This window comes from Chelonoidis abingdonii, chromosome 2 (assembly GCF_003597395.2).
Source record: "Chelonoidis abingdonii isolate Lonesome George chromosome 2, CheloAbing_2.0, whole genome shotgun sequence".
Classification (NCBI taxonomy): domain Eukaryota; kingdom Metazoa; phylum Chordata; order Testudines; family Testudinidae; genus Chelonoidis; species Chelonoidis abingdonii.
In genome coordinates this window covers 47,528,723-47,555,650 of record NC_133770.1, presented here as the reverse complement: position 1 = coordinate 47,555,650, position 26,928 = coordinate 47,528,723, and the positions used below count along the sequence as shown (strand labels likewise).

At 39.3% G+C, this 26,928-nt stretch overlaps 1 protein-coding gene across 7 annotated transcripts in view; it reads right to left on the bottom strand.

Moving 5' to 3' along the window:
• CDK14 (cyclin dependent kinase 14) overlaps nt 1-26,928 on the bottom strand; it is a 545,410-nt gene that overhangs the window by 368,659 nt on the left and 149,823 nt on the right. For 6 of the 7 annotated variants that reach the window (XM_032798112.2, XM_075062353.1, XM_032798113.2 and 3 more), the window contains one exon: nt 8,438-8,683. In XM_032798112.2, coding sequence (XP_032654003.1) covers nt 8,438-8,683 — 246 coding nt within the window. Of the gene's footprint in view, nt 1-8,437; nt 8,684-26,928 lie in introns of those variants that run through there. The other variant, XM_032798118.2, reaches the window with a different exon arrangement.

Sequence of the window (26,928 nt, the reverse complement as noted above, 5' to 3'; positions counted from 1 at the left end):
CTCCCTCTCCACTCCTCTCCTCTAAGGACACTAGTGGAGTAATTAAGAACTGGTTCAGAGGCAAGCAATAGCGCCCTGAACCTACCCCAGAGAAGAGAAAGTGCGAGACCCAGCAGAACAGTACCGGCAATTTGCCACAATAAATAGTGTTTTATTATTAACAGCGCAATTAATTGCACAATTAATTTTTTTAATTACTTGACAGCTCTAATGTCTATCAAAGTAAATAATACTTTATGATAGGATAGGAAAAAAATAATTAAGGTCACTTGTCCAAACATAGCCTGGATCCCAAATTTGGCTGTCATACAATAAAATAGGACTAAATTTTCTTTTTAAAGCAAGATTATATAAATTAAACATTGCGCTATGTCATATGTCCCCAACACCGCTGATCTGAACTTCATTTTACAATCCCGGATGCTTCAATTGACCAACGCACACAATCTGAAATTGTGCCTCAGATCTTAAGAAAGTATCAGTGAATGGCAATTGTATTCCGTACTCCAATTTGGGCAGGGTGTACACTGAGAATCAGCTATGTGCATGTGCTCCAAAATACAGTACTTGAAAGTGACAGGCTGAACAGATCCAGCAAAGAAACTTAGCAGAATACCACAACTTGCCTGACAGGTCTGCTTTCTTCTGCTAATCAGTGGTGGTTATAAGAAACCTGAGCCAGGAGGACTCTTATTTGCAGCATCAGGTCAGATACACCAGCCATTCACTGCAGCCAAGATTTGTATGTGCACTTCAGTCAGCTTGTCCAGCTTACCGGAATAATTAAAAGGACAGCACCAACTTGAAAAAATCATACCCCTCTCTATGAAAATGTTTTATCTATTGTTCCAGTTAGCACCAAATATTACTATCACTGAACAATTAGAGAAAAAATAAAACCCTTCTTTTCCCTACAATTTGTTCTTTGTGTTTAATGGTTTTCATTGTTTCTCCCGTATAGTTTTATACACTATTTGAAAGAGTCTTCCACCCAGTTGTTACAGGGGAAAGAACACCATATTTTAAAAAGCATGCGACTGTAAAACCAAATAAATTAGCAGTGGCACTCTTGGAAAGGTGAACTATTGGACTACTTTGAATTCATTTTCTGAAACAGATTACACTGATTTCAAGTTGACTGTGGCCCTTTATGTTCCGTCTGTATTAAGTTTTCGGGTTGTCCTGAGCTGTTGGGCAATGAATTTACCTAGCTGGCTACATGCCTTCTTTTAACATTCAGATTTTCATGTCCAAAGGAGTAGCAGAAGATTAGAATTCCTGATGCCTGTCTGATTAATCTGTGTTAATCAAAGAGCACCAATATTTTCTGGTAGGAATTTTATTCAATAACAAGATTCAGTTTCTTTCCAAATAAATAATTCTGTAACTACATGCAGGGACTTCTAATCCAGGTAATAGTGTGTCTACACCGGAGCTGCAGTGTGCTTCCCAGAACAAAAAAAGCAAGCTCCCAGCTACTGTGTATAAATACTTAACGTTTGAAAATAAAAAAAAATACAAGGTCATAGTTTTACATAATGAGTTTGTATCTGTCAGATGATTTTAAAGTCTAAACATGTAAGCAAACAAAAAACAATTCATGCAACAACTTCTCCCTTTATGCTACAGAACTAATTAGCAACCTAGAACTTCTATGCAGCTGTGGAGAGGTGCAACATTAATTTAAATGAGGCAAGCTGCTTAATAGCAAATCATTGAATTTCTGAATGGCAGAAACTGTGCCCAGGAATGTACAATCCCAGATTTCAGAAAATCCTCTGTGTCCTCTCCCAACAACAGGAACAGAAGTTGCAGAGTGTGTACATGGAAATATCCCACCTGCTGAGCAAATATTCTCCATTTGTTCTTCACCCAGCAACACAAAGCTGCCCTATAGCTGTTTCAGCTATTGAGACTGATTGAACGAGAGGCTAAAGTCATAGAATATTCTAATGATATCCTCTAAAGAAGTGGTGTGGTTAAACCTTGAGAATGTTTGTTATCTTCTGAGTTACCTCTATATTCTAGAATGTGAACTGGAAGGAGACTGGAATTAAATGATCAGAGAATGACGCACTGAAGGTGGGTCATAGCCAGTGTATCTTGTGTACAAGCTCACAGTTCTTTTGGGTAGTGCTATAGAAGTCAAGGCATAGACAGGCTTTATGCTATGGTAGGAAAGAGGCAAAATGAGAATTTTTGCCTAATGCAAGTGATTTGGCATGCATTTGTAGAATACTTACCTAGGCAGAAAGTGAAAATTTTATTAAACAAAAGATGAAGATACTACTCATCTATCAAAGAATCAGTATATAAATGGTGCCTTACCAAAAAAAGAGAGAACTCAAACTGAAACAAAATTATAGTGATTATGACCTAGAGGGCATAACAAACTTGGCAAGGTGCTTCTCATAACTGAAATGTCATCTCAGATGGGTGTAATCTATACGCCAGAAGTATTTACAGTCCCAGCAAGGTATAATTTGACAATGAGGAATCTGGTAGTGATTCTTTGTCTAAAAATACAAGGAATAGGTAGTAGAAGAAATGATAATGGGCATCTGCTACAGAACACGAAGACTAGAAGAAAACAAGACCAAAAAACCTAGATCAACTCGTGTTACTCAAAACCACAGCCTGTCATCTCCTAGAGAATCTAACCATGCAGACATGCATTGGGTAATAAGACAGCCAAACACGTATCAGAGTGTTCTCAAACAACATACAAGTTGAGTGGACACAAGACAGAAAAGAAACTATCCTGGATCTACTGAGAGGTGGGAAATGTTTGAGAATTCAGCTCAGCCTCCCTTTTTACCACCTCCCACCATGGCCCTTCTCACCCCAGAGAGACAGACAGACAGACACACTCGGAAGGCAGCATAGCAGTGTCTGGCTACCTCGGTTGCAGTTTGCTGGGGATTTCCCTGGATGGATGCCAGCGGCCCCTTTCCCCCTTTCAACCAACCATAGCCTCCAGCTCAAGGAATCCTCTTACAGTGGAGTCGCATCATAGGCGTATTTAACTTACGTGATTTTAACTGTAGGCGCTCGGCAAAACAAAACAAAAGAAGAAAAATAATTTAAATACTGTACCTGTAGTGCGGGCGATTCCACCCGCCATTCCACTCAATGAGTGTTTGACTATATGCGATTTTTGCCTTACGCGCTGATTTCAGAACCTAACCGCTGCGTAAAATGCGACTCCCCTGTACTGGCCAGGAGGGAGGGAACTGTGCATGCCCTCTCCCCTGGGGCTGAGCTGGGGAAGAGCAAAGGGGCCATTCAGCCTCTCTTGCTACTGCAGCAAAATTTTCCTTTCATCCTATCCATGCACTGGAGGGGAACAGGACTTAGGGAAAGCAGTCATTCTGTAACCTTGGGATATTTTGTTGGCATTTAAATTACTGAATGTACGATTTACCATTGCACTCTCCCCCTTTGGGTCAAGCCAGATTTGTGTTCAGGTTTCCAAATGTCCCTGAGTGTTATGCCACAACTTCGGGGCAGTCAGTCTTTGCAGGGGATACGTTTGTTTGGATCAGGGAGGGAGGGATATATATTCCACAGAACTGTTGGATTCAGTGTGTGGTTGGGACAGACAGACTCTCTAGCAGAGACCAGCTGGACTGTGTCTCAGAGGTAGATCTAACTCTCTCTACAGGGGTGAAGTGTGACTTGCAGTCCAAGCTAGGTATCTAGGCCTGGATGGGCTAGACCACAGGTCCCCAACCCAGTGCCCACGGGTGCCATGGTGCCCACCAGGGCGTCTAAGTGCGCCCACATACTGGCCAGCGGACGAACATCTGCTGAAATGCCACCGAATTTCAGCGGCATTTCATCGGTGATGCCTCTGGATGATGCCACTTGTCAGCAGCATTTTGGCGGATGCTCGCCCGCCGCCACAATCCTCTGTGGCTCGTCGTCTGGCGCCTGCCAGACAAAAAAGGTTGAGGACCACTGGGCTAGACAGTATCTCTGGCCTGGTAGCCATTTTGACCTTGGGGTTTGCCAATCAGGACCAAATGTGGCTCAAGACTAAGCAGAGTGGCTACAGTTACCAATTCCACAAAGATCATTCCCCTCCATGCACATTCTTGTTTACTGATTACAGTTGCAACCATTGTAACAAATTATTTTTATCTTGTGAGGCGTCTTTTTTGGAACTCTATAGGCAAGAACAAGAGAAGTGACCAAAAGCTATATGGAAACAATACAATAAGAAATTGGTTCATAGATGCAGGCATGTAAGTTTATTTGAGTTAAGAAAAGAGGATTGTGGAAATTAAGAAATCAAGTATCTGATCCTAAAAATTCTTACACATGTACTTAACTTTATTCTAGGGCTGTCAAGCAATTTAAAAAATTAAAATCACAAATCATTGCAATAAATCACACTGTTAAACAATAATAGAATACCATTTCTTTAAATATTTTGGCTCTTTCCTACATTTTCAAATATATTGATTTCAATTACAGCACAAAGTGTACAGTGTTCACTTTATATTTTATTACATATATTTGCACTGTGAAAACAAAAAGAAATAGTATTTTTTAATTCACCTCATAAAAGTACTGTAGCACAATCTCTTTATTGTGAAAGTTGAACTTAAAAATGTGGAATTATGTACAAAAAAAGGCGTTAAAAAAAAAACAAAAAAACTTTACAGCCTGCAAGTCCACTCAGTCTTACTTCTTGTTCAGCCAGTCGCTCAGATAAACAAGTTTGTTTATATTTGCAGGAGATAAAACTGCCCGCTTCTTGTTTACAATGTCACCTAAAAGTCAGAACAGGCATTTGCATTGCACGGTCATAGCCAGCGTCGCAAGATATTTATGTGCCAGATGCACTACAGATTCATATGTCCCTTCATCCTTCAACCACCATGCCAGAGGACATGCTTTCATGCTGATAATGGGTTCCGCTTGATAACGATCCAAAGTAGTATGGATCAAAGCATGTTCATTTTCATCATCTGAGTCAGATGCCTCCAGCAGAAGGTTGATTTTTATTTTTGATGGTTCTGGTTCTGTAGTTTTCACATCGGAGTATTTCTCTTTCAAGACTACTTCTTCAGCAGTGCAAATATTTGTAATAAAAATAATATAAAGTGAGCACTGTACACATATTCTATGTTATAAGTGAAATCAATATATTTGAAAATGTAGAAGAACATTCAGAAATTTAATACATTTCAATTGGTATTATATTGTTTAACGGTGCAATTAAAACTGCGATTAATCGTGATTTTTTTTAACCGCATCAGCTGACTGCGATTAATCAACAGCCCTACTTTATTTATTAACAGTCGCATTGAAATCAGTAAGCCTTCTTGTGAGTATGTGCTTGCAGGATGGTACCCTAGTTAGTAAAGAAAAAATGCAGATAGCATTGAAATCTACCAGCGTGGAAAGAGTATGTGGAATGTTAAGAAACACCATAGATAAGGCACAGTACATTACATGTCTTCTGAAAGAGAAGAAGTAGCCATCAGTGTAACTTCATCAAAGGACTATTCAAAAATATGATTTTTTTTTTTAATTGTACATAGAAAAGTGGAAGGGGAGGCAGCCAAACAATAATAAGCAGAATCAGCTAATTGTTTGCAGGTAGAAATAAAGGCAATGGAAAAGGAAGACTGAGTTAATGCTGGTCAAAACGGAAGGGAAGGGAATTTTCTAAATAAAAATTGAGGAAGGAAGGACATACTAGAGAGAAGTGGTGCCTATTAATAAATGGAAACGTGAAACCAAAATGGTGGCAATACTGAGCTTTTTAGTATTATTTTAAAAAACTGGAACTTCTTTTTAAAGTCTGTCTTTAGAAAGAAAATAATTAACAGACGTTTGAACAAGTAGGAAATACAAGCCTGTCAAAGTACGTACTCATAAAGAACCTCCCAGAGTAGTTGTACTAAACATGTACTAAAATCAATCTGGGCAAAATGCATGTGGAAATAATACAAAGGGGTCTAGACAAAATGACTTGGAACTTAGAAAAATGCAATCTAATACAGTTGCAGAAACATGATTCAAACAAATTTAGTAAGCAGGAAATACTTGAAAAACAATAATGTTGAAAGAAACTTAAGGTTAATAGTGGTGAACAAATGAGATGCAGATTTCCAGTGTGATAAGAGATGGGAAGAAAAAAGGTCAGGGCAACTTTGATGTGCTTGAAAAGGATAATTTCACAGTTCTGATATGGCTGAATGTTAATTTTAAGCACTTTATTAGCAGAAATATATTGGTAAACGGGAGGAAGTTCAAAAAATACTAGCGACAAAAATTATTAGGGAGCCAAGGGAACTGATTTATAAAGAACAACTACGTCAACCTTTATATCCAGCAAGTTGTTTAGATGACAACTAATACATGGTAGAAGTCCACAAATATTTGAAGGCTGTAAACACTCAGTAGGAATGGGCATTATTTAGACAGGTACAAGAGGTTACTAGAGGGAGAAAATGTGGAAACGTTAAGAAACAAAAAATGTAGGTTGATATTAGGCAAAACTTCCTAGCAATAACATTAGGTTGGCAAATCATCTCCCAATGAAGTCCCCATTGCTTGCAACTTTTGAAACTAGCAGACATAAACAGAAAAAAAACACAGAATATGCATTTTAGGAAACAATCCGGCATCATCAGATAGATGGACTGCAAGTTCATACAGTGATCTTCCATCTTTAATTCCTATGATTATATGAGAACTGGGAGTCCACGAATCCTTCAGAGCCAAGTGATATTTACACCAAAGAAGTCATGAAGAGATGGTGCTAGTCTAGGATAGCAGTTAGAAGGACCAGATTTTTCTCTCTCTCATATACAAACCTCTTCCTCCATGTGGGATCTCTGAGAAGACAGCTATTTAGTCATGCAGTTTTTAAGGCCCAATGCTGCTCCCAGCGAAGAATTTTGCTATTGTCTTCAATTAGAGAAGGGTAGGGCCCTTAGTTAGGCTTAGGTTAAACTTTACATCTTGATTTATCAAATATTGGTTTTGTGTGTCCTGTATGACTTGTTCATTTTCTTTTAATGCTGATGCTATTGTATGTAAATAAACCTACCTTTTATTTTACATAACCAGATTAGAGCACTGGATACACTGTGGGTGACGAGCCTAAACTGAACCATACAAGAACACTGAATTAACCAAGAGGATGAGGAATAACTATAAAGCTCCATTCTATCTTGAAAACATTAAACAATGTGATGGTGGTGGTGACTATAGTCACTAAGCAGACACTAGGAAGAAGTCTTTCTTATAGATTGATTTGGATCATGCGGGAGACTTCTGTGACAGAGGCTGTATAACATGACACCATGATGGAAAAGCAAATTTATTTTTGTTAAAGATAGTTCCTTTTAAAATATAATCTTTCCTACAAAGTACAGCCCCCTAAGGGCATGACATCTTATCTGTTAAATTCACATGGGTTAAACAAAGCTCAGCTCTAGAAAAGAGAATTTTGGCATTTCTTCATAGAAACAGAATTTTCTCAAAATTCTGCCTGATCCAGAAAAGACAACAGAAAAGACAATCAACCTTTTAAATCACTTTCATGGCAACTAACTTTTGAAGCATTCTTTGAATTCTCCTTGAATCTGTAATCTTTATATCAAAAGGTCACATATTATGGATTTATCCTACTACAGTAAAAAGATGATACAATTTTTCAATAATTTGTTAAGGTCTCTTGCAGGACATCTGTCTGGGCACTATTCATGAAAGACATGACATTTTATTTATCTACCTACTTTCAAAATATTACACCACATAAGGAAGACCATCATGATACTGCATTGATAAAAATCCTTTCATTGTTTTCCGCATGCAGCATGGTTCTGTCAGAAAACAGTAACCTTATTTTCACTTATATATTCCATTTAAAATAAGAGGATTTTAAAAGGTACACAAAAAAAAAAAAAAAAAAAATCAAAATTGGCCCAAGATTCAGGTTTAATAGAAATATGCTTTTATAAAACCTAAGACCAAAATAAATGTGTCTACTTGTTTTGGGAGTTTTGTGTTCATTTGTTTGATGTTCCAGGGAAAACAACTTTTCTTTGGAAATAAACATTCCCTTGCAAAGGTAGCAATCCAAATACTTCAGCATTGTACTTGAGGATGAGATCCTAAAAGTGAAACTGATTAGACACTGTCCATAAACAGTCCATAAACTGTCCATAAAGAAGTGAAACTAACTGCCCAAGAGTTGAGAGAATTGTCAGATTAAACACAACAGTGAAATGTAATTTAGATTTTTAGTAGCAACAGTAAAGGGCATTATTTAAGTAATGCATTAGTTTTAATCTGAGAGGAATGCTTTAAGAAGTGTTGAATTTCATTTACAAAGGTAAGAAACATATACTGTATTTATGCATTTGGTGTAGAAACTGGTGATCACATAGATAATACAGCCAGATGCACTTACAGAGCTGGGACTAGAATGTCGTCTGACTTTAGGAGATTCTTTCCCTGCTGATGTAGTTTTGAAGTTAATGCAAGCATTGTTCTCTGAATGGACTCTCTTCACTTGACTAGTTGGTTTCTCAAATGGATCAAAACTGCTCTGTGTCCTCTGAACTCTGACTTTTTTGTCCTCAGGAATTGTGTCCAGGGGTTTGATCACTGAGTCCATTCCCTGGCAGTTCCGTGTAGACATCTTTGTGACACATATCTGAAAGAAAACAAATTAAATGCACTGAATATAATTTATACACCTACAATTAAAAGAGATGAAATTTCAAGCGTAACAAGAACACATTTTTAAAGACTGAAATTTTGTAAAATGTGTATTTTATATATCTATGTATATATATCTATGTGTGTGTATATATGTGTGTGTGTGTGTGTGTGTGTGTATATATATATATACACATACATACACACACACACACATATATACATACACACCAGGTATATACACAAATGGGTACATCAGATGTACTACTTAAAGGGTAGAGAAAAAAGATAGAAAGGACAAGAAAGGAGGAAGCAACATACAGTTTGTATAATCAGGTAAAATGACAAATTCAAAATAAATGTCTCAATAGAAGTGAATTTTATCTAAACTTTTCCAGGCTACTCTTTGTAACAGTGGCAGTCCACTTCATCCTACAATCCAGTCACTGGTATCTGCAACCAGTATCGATTCCCATTTGTTTAAAATTGGATGAGAGCAAACTTAAATAAATGATACCAGTTTACACATACTTCCGTGCTGCATCGCAAAGAGTCAATACTAGTTTATAATTATTGTATTATTTTTAAAAATAATGCTTATGCAGCATTATCATCACCAGAAAATCAAATTAGTAAATCAATATCCAGGTACTGAAACATGAGAAACCTCAGCCTGATGACACACTAAAGCACAAAGATCAGAGTTCTCATTTGTTCTTGCCACAGGGTTGAACTATATTACCTATGTTTGTGACAGAAGGGTCTGATCCTGCAAATATTTAGGCACATACGTATCTTTTCCACACTCAGCACCATTGTGATTACAGGTTGCCAGCTCTCGTGATTTTACCATGAGGCTTGCAAAATTTGTGGTTTTCCTTGAAGCCCAGATCCTGTACTCATGTACTTATATGACACAGCTTTTTTTAAAAAAAAAAAAAAAAGAAAAGATTAATGTTCTAACCCTTGTGGTTAGAAAAGCTTGAAAATGGGATCCAAGTACACTTTAAAACCTCAAAAACCCAAAAGCACAGAAAAAGAATCCAAAACATTTTTTCAAAATATCTTGTGATTTTTTAAACATTTGGAGTTGGCAATACTGATTTAGTATCAATGGGACTATAGATGTGTACAGTTAAGCAAGTGTGTAAGTATTTGCAGGGCCCTTACTGATGATAATTTAAAAACTTGCTGAAGAATTACAAATTGGGTGTGTCATAAGTAGATAGGTAAGGGTTAATTTTCTTTTACCTGCAAAGGGGGAACAAAGGGGGAACCAAACACCTGACCAGAGGACCAATCAGAGACCTGGATTTTTTTTCAAGTCTGGGAGGGAACTGGAAACTCGGGGTTTTTTTGTTTTCCTCGGCTGTGAGTAAACAAGCTTTTCTCTAACTCCATCTTCTTTCAAATATCTACTATAAAGTGTGAGTACAAAGGAACCAAAGTAATCGGCGTGATGTGCTTTGAGTGTATTTACATGGGTTGATTTGCTTGGACTGGTTAAAATTGGGCTATCTTAAACCAGACCGTTTATTCCTATTTTCTTAATAACCCATTATCCCTGTATTAAGTCTTAATGCAGAGTGTATATATGACAGTCATTCTTTTTTATATAAAGTATTTCTTTAACTTGTGGGAGTTTCTTTCCTAGGTGGCAAAAGGGGAGAGAATTGTCCTGTGCCGATTTCTGTTTACATCTGTGACAGGCTGGGGGGGGGTGTTGAGGGAAAAGCCCAAGCGCTGGTCTTTAACTTTCCTATTGTCCAGGCGGGAAAAAGGCCTACGGGACAAGAGGAGGGCGTGAATCTCTTGTGTGAGCTTGACTTAGGTTTGAAATGCAATAGGCCTCGGGAAGCTAGAGTGCCTCTCGTTTATCAAAAGGGAATGACAGCACGCATCGGCTAACCCGGGAAAGGGGGGGAGGCTGGGGGATGAGATAGAGGAGACCCAGGGGCTCTGGGTCTTGGAGGGGTCCCCCAAGGAAAGGTTTGGGGAACCCGAGGGGGCCGAAACCCTGGAAAACTTCGGCTGGTGGCAGCGAGATAAGATCCAAGCTGGTAGTGAGCTTGGGGGAGTTCATTGTAAGCACCCAGATTGTGGACGCTAAGGTTCAGATTTGAGACAGACGTTTACCACAGGGTGTCATGCCAGGGATCAGTTTTAGAGATGTGTTTGTGCAGAGTGCCTCCCTCACAGCTATAACTCTGTTACCAATGCAAACAAACATTTTCCAAAGCAAATCATTCTTCACCGTTCCATTTATGTTTTGATTGTTTGAAACCCAATTTACTTCGATTGTTCACTGACAGTAATGCCTTCATGCAGAAATAAAGGCTACAATACAGAACAAACCAATCATACTCTTGAATATCACAACACTCCTCCATAAACACCAAGAACACACAATGGTCCAAAAATTGCCTTCATAATTAAATATTACATACACTGTACAGCACTATCTGAACTACCAGAGACAGCTTTAACTCTAATTAAAGGTACATGACTGACATTCCAATACAGGGATTACAAGCTTCATTTCTTATTTAAAAAGACAATCAACTGAAACGTCATTGCTTTGAAAACTTGTTCTGGTACCTGTTCATCCTAAGCTACACACACATTTTTGGGCACAATTTGACTTAATAGCTAAGCTTTGGTATATAGTTACCACCACAAAGACATAATAAACTGGTTGATTTAAGAGTTAAGTGGGCTTCCCTTTTTAAAATGTATTTCCATTCCCCCTACCACTATGCCAGCCACAAACACACACTCCACTTTATACACTAAATATTGCTCTTTCTAGACATACACTGAAATCCATGACGCTGGTGCACAACCCAAGCCGTTTCTGACACAATAAATGCACAAGCTAAAGCTGAGGTTAAACAGCAGTGTTAAATTTTGGTGCCACTCATGTTTTCCCAGTAACATAAAATCAATAAAGGGAAAAAAAAATTCCCAGCTTCCAAGATATTACAAACTTAAGAATGAAAAACAAAAAACAAATAATAAAAAGGCTTCTAAAACATATGTCTTAATGAAATTGTTAAAGATCAGCTGTCAACAATTAAACTTAAAATATTTACAATTCAGCATAATGATGCTGTGATTACTGCATCTGCCTTACATGGAGTTTTGTTTACATGTTATGCTGAAGAACTTACTGCCCAGTGTCAGGCTCTAATATGGGTTAAGCACACTTTACCTACACACAATACACAGGCAACAGATGTGCTGCCATCTATTGTGTGCCAAGCAGTAATTGTAATAGTTTCAAATGGGATGTCTTAGAGGACACTTACTTCTTCACCTCTAGATCACTAGTTTGAATCTAGCCTAGGTTAAAATCCACCCCAAGAGATTACCATCTGGTATGCCCATATCACAAAATCCACCATCAAAATTTGCTCCAAGTGGTCACCCTCTTGGAGGCTCTGCAGCTCAGGGAACGAATGGAAATGCAGACTGAACACCACTCATAGAAGTACCCCTTTCCAGAAGTAGAAGCTGTGGGAAGATGGACAAGCTTGGACTGCTACTGCCTCTGCTTTGCCTGTACTATGAATAGAGTACATCACTCACTAGTTCTGTCAAAAATCCATTCACAGACTCTTAAAATATGTTTCTTTAGCAAGTTTAATGGCACTAGATATATTTTCTCATTCCTGGGCACATATAATACACTAATAAGTGTTATACATGAACATCAAGTGAGTATGAGCTATGAGATACTGAAGTTCTCTGGAATCTGAATTGACTAAGCGTTTGAGGGATCCACAGAACCCTCTATTCATAACCTTTAATATGTCAGAATACTGCCATTTTCAAAAGGGTGTTGTTCGTCTGTTTAACCTGCTTTCCTCATGGAACTCTAAAAAGGGATGCTTTTTGACCAAATAGGTGGATTGAACACACATCATCTTCCCCATCTATTGTCAGAAAAAGCCAATTTAGGACTAAAATCTACCCTTTGCTAAGTCTAAAGTTTGAAATGTCAGCACTGAGCCATTGCCTATATGAGTTATCAGTATGGCTTAGTATACTATTTTGGGAGGTCTTTTTTCTGCGCATGGAAAGAGCCTTCATTTTATCTAAGAGGTCAGCAGAGGATGCCTGGCACCGTACCACCCACTACAGCGTGAAAAAAACTCAAACAAAATTCAGATTTGAAAGTAGCTATCTTTTCCTTACATAGCCTAAGAAATACTTTTGTAGTTTCTTCATATATATTCTTATATTTTGGCCACTCAAAAGGCTGGTATAAGTACACGCGTGGTTATATAAACCTGGTTTTAGACCAAGTAATCTGAGGTCAGTAGACCTTTAGTGGTCTGGGACATACTTGTTGGTGGTCTGGAGCTGGCTGGCCTCTGCCTTACTGCCACCAGCTTATTCACATTACAGAGGAAGGATGATTTTACGGTTAAGACACTGGACTGGGTCTTAGAAGATGAGGGCTCAATTTCAGCACTGTCACACATTTCCTGTGTGATCTTGGGAGCAAGCCACATGATCTCTGTGTGCCCATTTCTTCACTGTAAAACAGGAACCATAATCCTAATCACTGCTGATACTAAGAATAGCGGAATGGTAGATAATGATAATGGACAGGACCGTCGCATGGATCACTTGGCAAGCTGGGCCATTCAAACAAATTGCCTTTTAATACAGCCAAAATGCAAAGTTGTACATCTGGGAACAAAGAATGGAGGCCAGACCTGAAAAACGGGGAACTGTATCCTGGAAAACAGTAACCACTGGAAAAATTACCAAGGGAAGTGGTGAGTTCTCCAGTGCTTGATGTCTTCAAAACAGGATTGAATGCCTTTCTGGAAGAAATGCTTTAGTCAGCCACAAGTTATTGGACTGAACACTGGGTAACTGGGTGAAATGTAATGGCTTGTGTTATGCGGCAAGTCAGACTAGATGATCTAATAGTCCCTTCTGGTCTTCAGCTCTATGAATATACGAATACAGTGCAATGGGGCCTGAATCTCAGTTGGGAGTTCTAAGTGCTACCATAATACAAAACCACCACCCCATTAAAAACAACTTAAGATCCACACACTTCTCCAGTATTGCTTTTTCATATAAGCATTTGCTATAGTTCACACTCAAAAATAGCTCCAATTATTTGGTATAGCAGCACCGGAGCGGACTCTTCAGTATAGACAAAAGGTGTTTTAAGCCTCAATTTGCCCTTCTATGCCTTAGCAGTTACCTCTACACTAATTGCTGGCTACCAATTGCTAAGTCAGGGCTTTTTCTAAGTGTAGACAAGACCACAAAAACATTACGTAAGTGCAAATGGGAGAAAGTTGTTCATAAGACAGTCTGTATATGTGTGGCCCTCACTATAAAAAAGTTTCAGAAACTTTGATCTAACAAACAATATCACAGTTATGACATTAAACTATTAAAAAAGAATCAGTATTCAGACTAATGTAGTAGCAGAATGGTCATTTTTCTCCATTTTACAATTTAAATATAAACAATAAGTAATGTCAACTTTTAACAGTTTTTTTTTTTATTCAGTAGCCTTTACCAAGGCTAGGGCGAGTGCTCACCCTAGGTGACAGGCTTGGCTTCCTTCACCTCTCTCACTTTCTCATCCCTTCAGCCACACTTATACTGAATCTTTGTGTCCCAGTCTGCTAACTGTGGCTCCTCTAGCAGGTCCCACTTGGCATGGCCCTTGCTGGAGACTTCCTTTCAGGAGATGTAACCAGCAGCTGATTAAAGTGATTCAAAACAGTGCTCTCAAAGTCTTCATATTGCTTATTCACCCAAAAGGTAAACAACAAGTGGAGAAAAGGGTTAAAAACAACTAAAATGTCTATATGCCTCAGCCTGGGACTTCCCCAGGCTTTCAAATCTCTATTGAGAGATTTGTATGGAAGAGAACCAGAAAAAGAGGTGAGAAAAGGGGGACGGATAAAGGAATGTGTCTGCCACCTGAAATCCTTAGCAAAGGAATCATAATCTTGCTCCAGCACCTGTCTGCATGGTGCATTTTTCTTTACTTTTGAGACAAGTGGAGGAGAGTAGATTTCTGTAGTGAACCAAAACATTCAACAAACTAATCTCAATATTAATTTAGCTACTGCACACTTCATAGATTTAAAACAAACTAAAAAGGTAACCCCATGATAATTGTAGTGTCCTGAATTTGTTATTTTTCCAATAAAATGTGAAGAATTATTACACTCAGAGCCAGACAGTAAGAAAAAAGTGCTTAAAATTGAACCATATCATTGAATGCCTGCCAGATTTTAGAGCTATAGAAACTAACAGATTATTCCCTATGATTTGCACACCTGCTGATCTACATTTCAGTAACATATAGGCCTGAATACTCGGGTGCAACAGAGCAGTACCCAGCAGACTTGGAGTGGGAACAGGGGACCCCAAAAGTGGCTTTCCAGCATTCTTTTGTCCCACTCCTCCAGCCCTGGGAACCGTTGGGTGATGGCCCCAGCACAAGTTAGAGGAGTCTCAGAACTGTTCTAATTGAAATTAGGCAGCTGTTACAGACCTGCAAGTTTGCTGTTACATCTACAAAGACCTCTGGAACACAGTTCACTCTTGCCACACCTCCTCACATACCAGTGCATAGGTCATGACATTGGTGTGGAGCCAGCTTTCCACCCCTTCGGGATTACCCCATGCTGAAATATTGCAAATGCCACTCAGGGCTCAATCCTTCAACATGTTGAACACTCTGGATGCACTTCAGCAAAGCGCTTAGGCATGTGCTTAATTTTAAGCATGTGAAAAATCCAATTAAAGTCAATGGAACCATGTATGAGCTTAAAAATAAGCATGTGCTTAAGAGCTCAGCACCTTACAGGATGAGTGCTTAGTAGAAATGAGGATCCATCCTATAATGTTCAGTCAACAACTAGCTCCACATCTGTGACAACTTTTTTTAAGTATTCTACTACCCTTGAAATCCATGCATTCAATTAATACCATTATGGTCCTGAATGTCCCCTTTATGCTTTGCCTGTCTATCTAGGTACTTCGTAAAGAAGATAAACTCTACTGTTACAAGACAGGTTTCGGAACGGTAGCCATGTTAGTCTGTATCAGCAAAAATAACGAGGAGCACATGTGGCACCTCAGAGACTAAAACATTTATTTGGGCATAAGCTTTCGTGGGCTAAAACCCACTTCATCGGATGCATGGAGTGAAAAATACAGTAAGCAGAAAATATATACAGCACATGAAAAGATGGGAGTTGCCTTACCAAGTGGGGTAAGTGCTAACAAGGTCAATTCAATTAAGGTGGAAGTGGCCTATTCTTAACAGCTGACAAGAAGGGGTGAATATCAAGAGAGGAAAAATTACTTTTGTTGTGCTAATGAGGCCAATGCACTCAAGGTGGACATCAGCCATTTCCAACAGTTGACAAGAAGGTGTGAGTATCAGCAGAGGGAAAATTACTACAAAAAGTAATCAAGACAATCTATTTGTATGTGAATTTCAAAGAGATGTATTAGATCAGCAATCATTAACCCATTTATTTGTAAAAAGAATAGGAGTACTTGTGGCACCTTAGAGACTAACATTTATTTCAGCATAAGCTTTCGTGGGCTACAGCTCACTTCTTCAGATGCATGGAATGGAATAGAAATCATAGTCTCTAAGGTGCCACAAGTACTCCTGTTCTTTTTGCAGATACAGACTAACATGGCTACTACTCTGAAACCATGTGGTTGCAGTAATAGATCAAGGGAGATGCTAAGAGTATTTGTCTGTGTTTACCTATACCCTGTTGGAAGTTTAACATGTAACCAGATTAGCTTGTAAATGCTAAGGTCCTTTCATGTCTTAATTGTTTTCTATTATGCATGTGGTCCCTACCAGTTTGGGGGACTCTTTGCTTTATTCCTTGCAGTCTGACCTGAGCATAGCATTCTCAGTGTGGCCCATCCAAGCACCTGGTCACAGTAAGAATTGCTCATGTAAGCAAGATCTGAAGGATCAGACTTAACTTTTGAAAAGAGACGCCCATTTTTCCAAGGGCCCAATTGGCCAGGGCCCCTGGGCCTGGGCCTGGGCCTGGGCCTGGGCCCCGTTGGCCCAGTGGCTAACCTGCAACTGGTTAAACATCACAAGCAGCCGCAAAATCAGATGTGCCATAAGGTTCTACAAACACATCTTACACATTTTGGGAAAACAGGTCACATTCTGTTTTGATTGCCCACGTATAATAATATAAACAAAGTTGAAGTAAACCCATTTTCACCATCCAATATAAACAAAGTTTTAAGAAATTAAGCCAAATGGTCTTCTCAGTTTGGCTGCTTCTTGCTCTTTAAATTTCTGAGCACTGCCCTGAGTAAAATCGGTTCTGTTTAACTATTTCCCATTCTAATTTGTAGATCCTGAAGATTTGGATAGTTCAGACAATACTTGAACAAGCACTCAAAGGACTGGATGTTTATCCAAACTGAAACTTTTGAAGCTTCTTATTTCTGCTCTGTTCCTGGATGGGGGCTATGAAAGCACAGGACATAGTTAAGGGATCCGAGTACTGTTCTCACCGGGGGGGGGGAAATCACTGAATAGCTTCAAGGAAAATCATTTAATCTCTGTGGTGTTGTTTTTTTGTTCTTCATTTGTAAAACAATGATAATACCACAACACAAATAAAACTGTAAAGACTAATTAGTTAACTTTGTAAAACACCCAAACAGTTTCTCAAATGAAATATGATAGTAAAATATTTGTGATGTTAGGGTCATCTCCCATGAAGTATCACAACAAGAAGTTACCTTGTGCAGTAACTATGTTTTTTTGTGTCCCTATGGATGCTCCACTGTAGGTTTGTCTGCATCCCTGTGCTGCTGATCAGAGAACTTTTATAGCAGTCTGTCCAGCCCACAAAAGCGCTGCTCCCTGCCTGCCACAAGGCTAACCAGCGCACACGGGCAATCCCTCCTCAGTTCTTTCTCTACCGCAAGCATCAAAGAGTCCTGTGTAGGGTGACCAGACGTCCCAATATTTCGTTCCACCGGCAGCACTCACCATTTTTTTTTTTTCCTCCACTGGCGGAACTCACCCTTCCATGTGTCCTGACATTTTCTCCCTCTCATCTGGTTACCCTAGTCCTGTGGCACCTTATAGACTAACAGACATATTGGAGCATAAGCTTTCGTGGATGAATACCCACTTCGTCAGACGCGTACCTCTTTATCATCCCAATACTAAACGCATCACTCCGAAATGGAGCAACTGGCAAACAATGCATCACATTTAGTTATATGGCATTGCAGTGGTCCCTCACTACTGGCAGACCGCAGGTGACAGACTTATGACGGAGAGCTCCAGCCTCCTGGGCTAGATGAAGCACAACAGTCTTTAGCCCCAGCCACATGGCTGGGGCAGACAGCTACAAATAGTCTGTAGAGGAGTTCTGGCTCCCTCTGGGTGGGGCAGAACAACAAATAGTTAGGGCTCTGGCCTGCATTCAAGGCAGAGCTGCAGCAGGCCCTCAATCAGGGCAGAGGAGCAAACACTTAAGGCTCAGGCGGGGGTGAGCACCCAATATAGTCTAGCGAACTCAGGCAGGGGGTAGACTCAAACAGGCCTCCTAGCTGAAGATGGGGAGGCTACCACCCCAAGAGTGTAGTGTCAGGGGGTAGAGGGACATGGGCCCACCTGACTCCATCGCATCCCAGCCCAGAGCCCTAACAGTGGCAGTGCAGATTGTTGCCGGGAAGGCAGCAAAAGAGGACACAATCACTGGCCCGGGAGTCTCTGTGATGGCAGAAGCACCAGCCTCAATGGATTGTTTAATATGGAGACGAGGGCCTAACTGTTGGGAGGAAGGCATGGAGGCAAGTTGGGGTCACCCTGTGAAGCAACAGGGCTGGAACCATTACTCGGGTGTTCGACAGAAGCCGATGACACTTGTGAAGGGTGAGCAGATAGTACACTATTAGTGCTAGAATAAGAAAGAGTCAAAGACAAACAGTTGATGGGTACAGGGAGGACTGGAAGTAGGCAGCAAGTGTGTTGATAAGATATGAGAGGAAACATGGGATGGAATGAGGTTGGGTTAAAAATTTCGAGAGAGAGAAAAAATACCATTAAGTGAAAACCAAAGGGAACAAAATATAATTTCCAACACAAAAGGGTTAAGTAACTATAAGGCAGCAAATTCTGGTCAGGGGGGAAGGGAGAACTTTGATTCTGAAAGTAATAAACAATTTTGTGCTGCTTCCTTTCTCCACTCCCTTGTCTGTATGTTGTGCATTCGTATGGTAAGTTGCTCAATACAGGGATAAATCTTATTCTAAGTGCTATTTAAATAAAACAATAGTAATAGGGTGCAGAGCCTCCCATCAGCCAGTTAAATGCACAAGGAAAGACAAATTTTGGAGACGTGTGGTGGGGATCTGACAATATCATATAATCCTTATTGTACATATCCCTTCACAGGTGTAACAGAACAAACCTAAAGCAGCTTCTTTGTCAATCTTTCTGTCATATCCCCATATCAAAAGCTTACTCCAATAATGATCATTCTCTTTTTGAAGTCAAGGCTGCTGTTAAAACCCAATGTCTTTGTCATCAGGAAGATTACAAATATAAGAACTGAGGTGCTATACAGAAACAATTTTGAGCTGGAAGCTCTTATATTAATACTCCATTTTCACTTGAAATACTCCATCCAGCAGGTGATAATTCTACTGAGAAAAAATTAAGTGGGCTCTACTGCATCGCTAAGACAGGTGGCTTCTTCTCCCACTTATATGTAAGGGAGGAGTCCTCTGTGGGAGAGAGAGGATGCAGTATTTGAGCTGAGCAGTGTGTGAGCTGAGCAGTCCTGAGGTAGGAATACCGGGATCAGCCAAATTGAGAAACAGGTTTTGTGTTGATCTTTGTTATCTTATTGTTTTCTTTGTTAATAAAACCAGCCTTCTAGGAAGGGGATCAGTTTTATATTAGAACATGAACTGGAGTTGTAGAATAGGTTGAGAAATGAATCTCCTCGTAATCACTATGTTGCTGCTGATATGGTAGATTTGCTAGGCTCCTCTTTGTGCTTCAGTGATTACCTCCCACAGATTTTGTTTGATAATTACTTCATTAAATCTATTACGAAACAGTCATTTTTTGGAATTTTCTAAGCAATATTAATGTAGTGTTAAATGACACTGGATTTCAACAGCTTTTCATATACAAGTTTATAGCATTAAGAGAATTTACTTGTACATATACACCGCTACCTCGATATAACGCCACCTGATATAACACGAATTTGGATATAACATGCTAAAGCAGTGCTCCGGGAGGCGGGGGGCTGCGCACTCTGATGGATCAAACCAAGTTCAACATAACATGGTTTCACCTATAACACGGTAAGATTTTTTGGCTTCCAAGGACAGTGTTGTATTGAGGCAGAGGTGTGTAACTAACTGACAGCACGTGTTCAGCACCTGATTCAGGGGAAATGAAGGGCCCACTCATGTCAAGCAAATCAACTGCTGAAACCTTTTGCTACATATACTATATACAGGTTTGGGGAGGAGGGGTTGGCTGAGCTTTCAATATTAGTGATATGCATACATTTATTCTGCTAATGTAGTCGCTGAACATTAGTGCTGTCTACTGAATCTAAGCACAGGACAGAGAGCCAGGAATTATTGAATTTGTTTCCTCTCTGCGCCAGTTATTTGCCCTGTGACCTTGGACAAATTGTGAATCCTCATTTATAAAATTAGAATATATTTATCTCTCAGAGCGGATGCAAGGTTTAAATAATATTTGTAAAGCACTTTGAAAATGCACAGAACTTTGCAAGTGCTGAGTATTATTAAAATTATGTAGATCTCAGGACCTCAACTTCATTTCAAAGAATGTGTAGCTTCAATAGATGGAATTAAGCTGGTTCAGCAGTGTGCATACTGCATGTAGGACTGCAAATGTGTAACAAAAACCGAAATATAAGAGAGCTTCTATACTCCATTGCTGAGTGACCCATTAAGATCGGCAGTCCATTTTCTCCTCTGTAAAAGCATTTAAAAATAAAGGATTAAAAAATGTGTTTTCAAATCACTTTCCCAACCAAAAAAAAGTGTTGTCTACTCAACCTCCTGCTCCAACAGATGGCTTCATGTGCAAATATGATTCAAATTTCTACACAGTTTTCCTTCCATTATTGCATTATTAATGGTTTTGTACTAGTTAAATTATTAATTTCATTATAAATCTTTCAGAGTTTAAAGATTTATATTATCTCCTCCCAGCCTCTCTTATGAACACGAAGTAGTTAAAGGAACAGATATAAGAATACAGCAGCTCCTCCAACACCCAGATATGCTCTCGTTTAAGCGTGTTAACAGGGCAGTGCTTATTTTTGCTGGGATTCTGAAAATAACCACAATAGAGGGAGATTTTAAAAGGCATAAATGGTGATTAGATATTGTGACAAAGTTCCTCCTCTACCTTGGTGGGTCCTGCGCTTGTTTGGCAGATTTGCTCATCTCGGTGATCTTCCCCTCTGGTGGAACCCACAGTCTGGGTCAACTCCTCCTGTGTCTGATCAGAAGTTGGGAGGTTTGGGGGGAACCCGGGCCCGCCCTCTACTCCGGGTTCCAGCCCAGGGCCCTGTGGATTGCAGCTGTCTATAGTGCCTCCTGTAACAGCTGCATGACAGCTACAACTCCCTGGGCTACTTCCCCATGGCCTCCTCCAAACACCTTCTTTATCCTCACCACATGACCTTCCTCCTGATGTCTGATAACGCTTGTACTCCTTAATTCTCCAGCAGCACACCCTCTCACTCTCAGCTCCTTGCGGCTCTTGCTCCCAGCTCCTCATACGCACTTCCTCTCCTCTGGCTCCCCCTTCCCTGACTGGAGTGAGCTCCTTTTTAAACCCAGGTGCCCTGATTAGCCTGCCTTGATTGGTGCAGCTGTTCTAATCAGCCTGTCTGCCTTAACTGGTTCTAGCAGGTTCCTGATTACTCTAGTGCAGCCCCTGCTCTGGTCACTCAGGGAACAGAAAACTACACATCTAGTGACCAGTATATTTTCCCTCTACCAGACTCCTGTACCCCACTGGTCTGAGTCTGTCACAGTATACAATTATTTTCAATGCGACTGGAATGCCAAACTCCCTTAGGCTCCTTCGAAAACCCCAGCCACTGTGCATACATCTCTATTCATTTACATCCACTATCATCAGATACCTCTGGTCCAGAGCAGCAAGAAGATCAAACATACTCAACTTGACTAGTTTAATGCCTGTTCCTGAAGCATTTGCTCAGGAAAAACTCCCACTGAACTGGGCCCTTCAGTCATAAAATCACGTATTCCTAATTTTTATTGCCAATGGCAAATCCCAATTGAAAGTGTGGATAAAAGCAGGGCCACAGCTCAAAGCCCTCCTAGGGCTTATTAGTTACTTAACACCAAAACCCAGTGTTGACAATGTCAGAGCATTTCCTCAGCAAACAGGATAATAACTGGTGATTCAGTAAACAGATATCCTAAACAAAGGATTATGTTTTCCTACATGCGTCCTTTTCAATAAATACCTAAGAGACTGTATATGGTCAAAATTGTTTACACATTAACTGCAATGTCAATTGATGGGACAGAATGGGGCCACCCAAAGTATCAACCAATCACTTGGCAATGATTCTGCTCAACACAGTTTCTTGAGCAAGTGAAAACTATGATTAAAGCTCAATTTGTGATTTAATAATAGAAAATAAAATATCCCTCCCAGTCAGATACAAATCTGAATTAAAAAGGGATATTCTAATTAAATAAGAATTATGTGCGGCAAAAAGTTCTCATTCAGAACCAGAGCTCTTAATGATCTGTGGAGAGCCCATTACTAGCTATCTCTGTAGGTAGTTCACAGAACAGGTAACATAATGGGAAGAATTTGCACTAACTGTTTTGCAAAATATACATCCCTTCTTTTCATGGAAAAGTTTTAAAAGTTTTTTAAACCAAATCTAATAGGTTCTGATGGCAACCATCACCGCTCTGAGAGCCTGACATGATCTACTAAAATCAATGTGGGTCTTTCCATTCTCTTCAGTGGACTTTGGATCAGGGCATGAGTGCCTCCCAAGAAAAAAAATCAAAGATTCCTATAGTCTAATGGACTGATTTTTCTTTCTACTTCCTCCAGAATAGATGATGGTATGTTGCTTATTTATTTCCTCCTTCTCTCCCCACAACTTCCTTTCCTACTACTCTCTCATCCTTCTTGCCTTCCCTTTATTTTCCTTCTCTTTCACTCATTCTCTTTTTTGATGTTTTAAGTTACCATTATGGAAAAGCTAAGAAGATGTAGTGAATTGTATAACTTGTTCTGATAATGTTTTCCAAAGCATTAGCTCTGTTGCCAAGAAAGCCATCTCTCCTGTTCTCACCACTGAGATCAGCAGCTTCACAATTCCTCAGGAGCACAGCTTTGAGGGGAGGTCAATGCCACAACGAAAGCAGCGCTCCCTAAGTTATGTCAGAGCAGTTCCATGGAGGGCCCTTTAATATTAAACTCTGAGACCTTGGATTTGACCAGATATTCTGTGGGGAGCCAATGGAGAGAGCTGAGCGTCAGGGCTGTCAGCAGCTGTTGCTGAGGCAGCACGCTGTGTTATTCTGCATTAATTGATGCTCTTTTAATGCTGGAGTGCTCATTCTTTGCTGCAGTGAACTGCAATAGTCCAGCCTAACTATTGTGGCCATGTCTTTGTTTAATATATGGGATGCAATCTTCCGGCTTCACAAATGGAAGAAAGCATTCTTAGGGTTGTCACTATCCGTATGTCCAGCAGGAATGAGGAGTAAAGGTCCCATGAGTGTGCACTGGCTTGACACGGTGGAGGAAGACTCCTTCACAGGAGGTTGAGAAAATAGCACTTGTTATACCTTTCATGTATTTCCCTACTCTCGCAGACATCACCTCTATTTTGCCAAGGTTCAGCTTTAGTCACTGCCTTTAATCCAGTTACTGATCTTGGCAAGCAAAAAGATACCTTGGAAATGTTGCTAACTGGGTTACAGGTAAGAAGATGAGAGCTGGACATCGTATACATATGACTGGCGAGTGCATCTGTGGCTTCTTAATAAATTTTCTCCCAAATGACTTCAAGTAGATGTCTGAGAAGACAAATCCTTGAGGAAGATTACAACTATCCCAGTAGAGGAGACTATTTTAGTCAGAACATTCAGTCAGGAAACTTTGAATGTTCTGGTAGGAAAAGGATGGTGCCTGCATTCTGAAAATAACCTTAAAAAAAAAAGAGAGAGAGAAAAGGCATTGAAGTGGACTCTTGAAGAACTAGAAAAAGATATGATTGAACTTTGCTGAAGATTTCTGAAATAGCTAAAAGAGACTGCATAAAGGCTAGGATGGAAAAAGGACTAAAAAGGTCATTTATTCTCAGTTTTGAACACAATTCAGAGTTCTGAGACTTTTCTACCCCAATTTAGCTCCTTTGAAATGGCATCTGCCAATGCCTTTTTGGTCGGTTTTCATACCAGGAAATTCATCTTCTGATCATAAAAGTGGCCACAAAGTTTGAAAGTTCAGCTGTAGCTGCACAAATAACTAAAAGAAAGGTATCCATGTTTGTGTTTGAGTCTCACAGATGTATATTTTTTTAAAAAAATAAGTGATTGCTCTCTACAATTTAGGATGTAAAATTAATGACCTGAACGCAATATGCTTCAGATTTGGAATGAAAAACTCTTAAAAGAATTTTCCAGAAGCTTCTGCATATTTCTGTTGCCCTTGCAGTAACTTTCAAAGCAAAAAGGTGTCTGAAAAAACATAATACAATTGGTTTATCAGTATCTGATGCACTGCGCTTGAAAAAAAGGCAAAATTCCCCAAAACCACATCACGCCCCCGCCCATAACTAACGATTCTGCTAGGTGTTATAATGAAACCATAGTATCTGAGATTACGCTGAGTATCATGAACCCTGCAGTATATCTTTTTTCTTTAACATAAATGTAAAAAGGAAAGATTTCAAACTGATAGTGGCTGTAATACAAGAGCTCATCATGAATGAGCATAGCTGTAATCGCATAAAATTACTTCTACAAAAGGCTTAAAAATGGTATATTTGCAATTTAATTTCCTATAAAATTATATATTTCAAAAGAAGAGTAGGAGACCTTGGTGCCTCTTAGATTGCTTCTTTGAAAATACTTATTATGGTGGATTTATTACTGTGCTAAAAATCCACTCTAGAGAAAAATCTAGAATTACAACTGCAAGGAACTCAAGTGGATTTTCTTTACGGAGGTTAATATAAACATTACCTTTGGCTGCAACCAGTGCAGGTTCACATCCCAAACTTCTGAGTTCGCTTTAAGAGAGTTCTACCTTCCAATAAATCTCATAATGTCAAGCCAAATCAGTCAAAATCGCCATCTTTCAACCAATATGTTGTTCACCTTTTGCACAGCTTCAGCATGAAACTATTAATCAGCCCAAGTCCTCAAACCCAGTTTAAGTCTGTAACAAAATCCAGAATTAAAGGTGTTGAATGAAGCTCTGGGATTTTGCCCAGCTCTCCCTATGAGTCCCTTATCTTATCCAGGTGCAATGTAACTCCACTTGTAGTCATATTACTTCAGGTGTCACTCAGTTACATAGTAAAACAAATGGACTTGCTAATTCACAATGCTTAGGTTGCTGTTCAACCTTTCACAGACTGCAGAAGTACCAACCAATCACCACCAATACATTTTAGCTCTTTCCGGGACCTCTTTTTTCCTCTCTCCAAATGATACTTGCACAGCCATTACCCACCACCAAAATACACTAATTCATACATGTTTTTCAGAAGTGCAACTGAGCAACATGGTACAACCAAACCTGTCCAACCCATACTTCATACACATTGTGTATATTGTAAAAAAAACTGGCTGTTTCTTCCCAGTTCTTAAACTAAAAATTTAGAGTGATATAGAGTGGCCTCATTACACAACTCATTTTTACAAATTAAACATTAATACTTAAAATGCTACAGTAGTAAATGTAGAAATAAATCAAGTTAAACTAAACTACAATTCTCAAAAAATGTGGTGCATTATGCTTGTTTTTATTATTGTGTTACTTTACCTGTTGAGTCACAAAGTCAGTAACCTCCTTCTTCAACTTAATAGAAAAGGACAGTTACTAACAGGATTTTTTACAACCATCCTATTAATTTAACAGAGAAAAATATACCTGTGCTAAAGAATTATACAGGATGGTTCAAAAACTTATGGAAGGGGTATAATTTTGCATTATATTTTATAGATTGCTAAAGTAATTCTTACACATTTCTATCAATTCCTACTGGTTTCATCTCTAATGCATGTTTTAGAGTTTTTCCAGAAGAGTTGCAAGAGATCTTAGTCATTAGAAGGAGTTAGCAAGTTTTACTGTGCTTAGAAGTAGTAAGCTGAACTCTACTGACCAAAATAATCAAGGTTCATAACGTTCTGATGAGTGTGCCACCATGAATAAAGCCAATTAACAATTATCCTGTTTCTGCAACTTTCCTAGGTCAACGCAGAGCTCATAGGATCTTCAATGGAATCCCACAATTTAATATCAAAGACTAACAGACCTAAAAAGTTGAGGTCAGACATGTACTCCATCTCATTGACTCTAGAACTCAGAGCCAAAAGGTTGTACCTACTGAGGCAGAAATATTTTGTTTAAATTGCTAAGAGAAAGCATAGATTGAAGACAACAGTCTGAAAAGAAAAAAGCTTCTCTCTCCATTCAAGAGAACATCACTGCACTTCCAGAATTATTTTTATCTTGCATGGAAAGAGCTTCCTGCCTGCCAAGTTTTGGGCTATACACTTCCCCCCCTTCCACTACAGAGGATGATTTTGGAGGCATCAATATTCTGGCTTGAGCTATCTCTGTAAAAAGAAACAATCTGATGTCTTTAGTTTCCCTAATATATTATTTTAAGCCTATTGATACCCATGTATGCTTTGTTTTTCCTTCTTACCCTAGAATGGAGATAGAAACTTGGAAAATTTATGATAAACTTGTCCCAAAGACAATAGTATTTATATGAGAGAGCAGCTTCCTCTTTACTATGTTGAAGCGTTGGGTAACTAGCTGTTTCTCAGTAAGTGTGGATGTAGGTCTTTTGTCCATCCATAGTCCCCTCATCCGTTTCATATATCCCCTCTCATTAGGTCTACTGTTGTAGTAGCATTCCATCAATTCCAGGTTCTCTT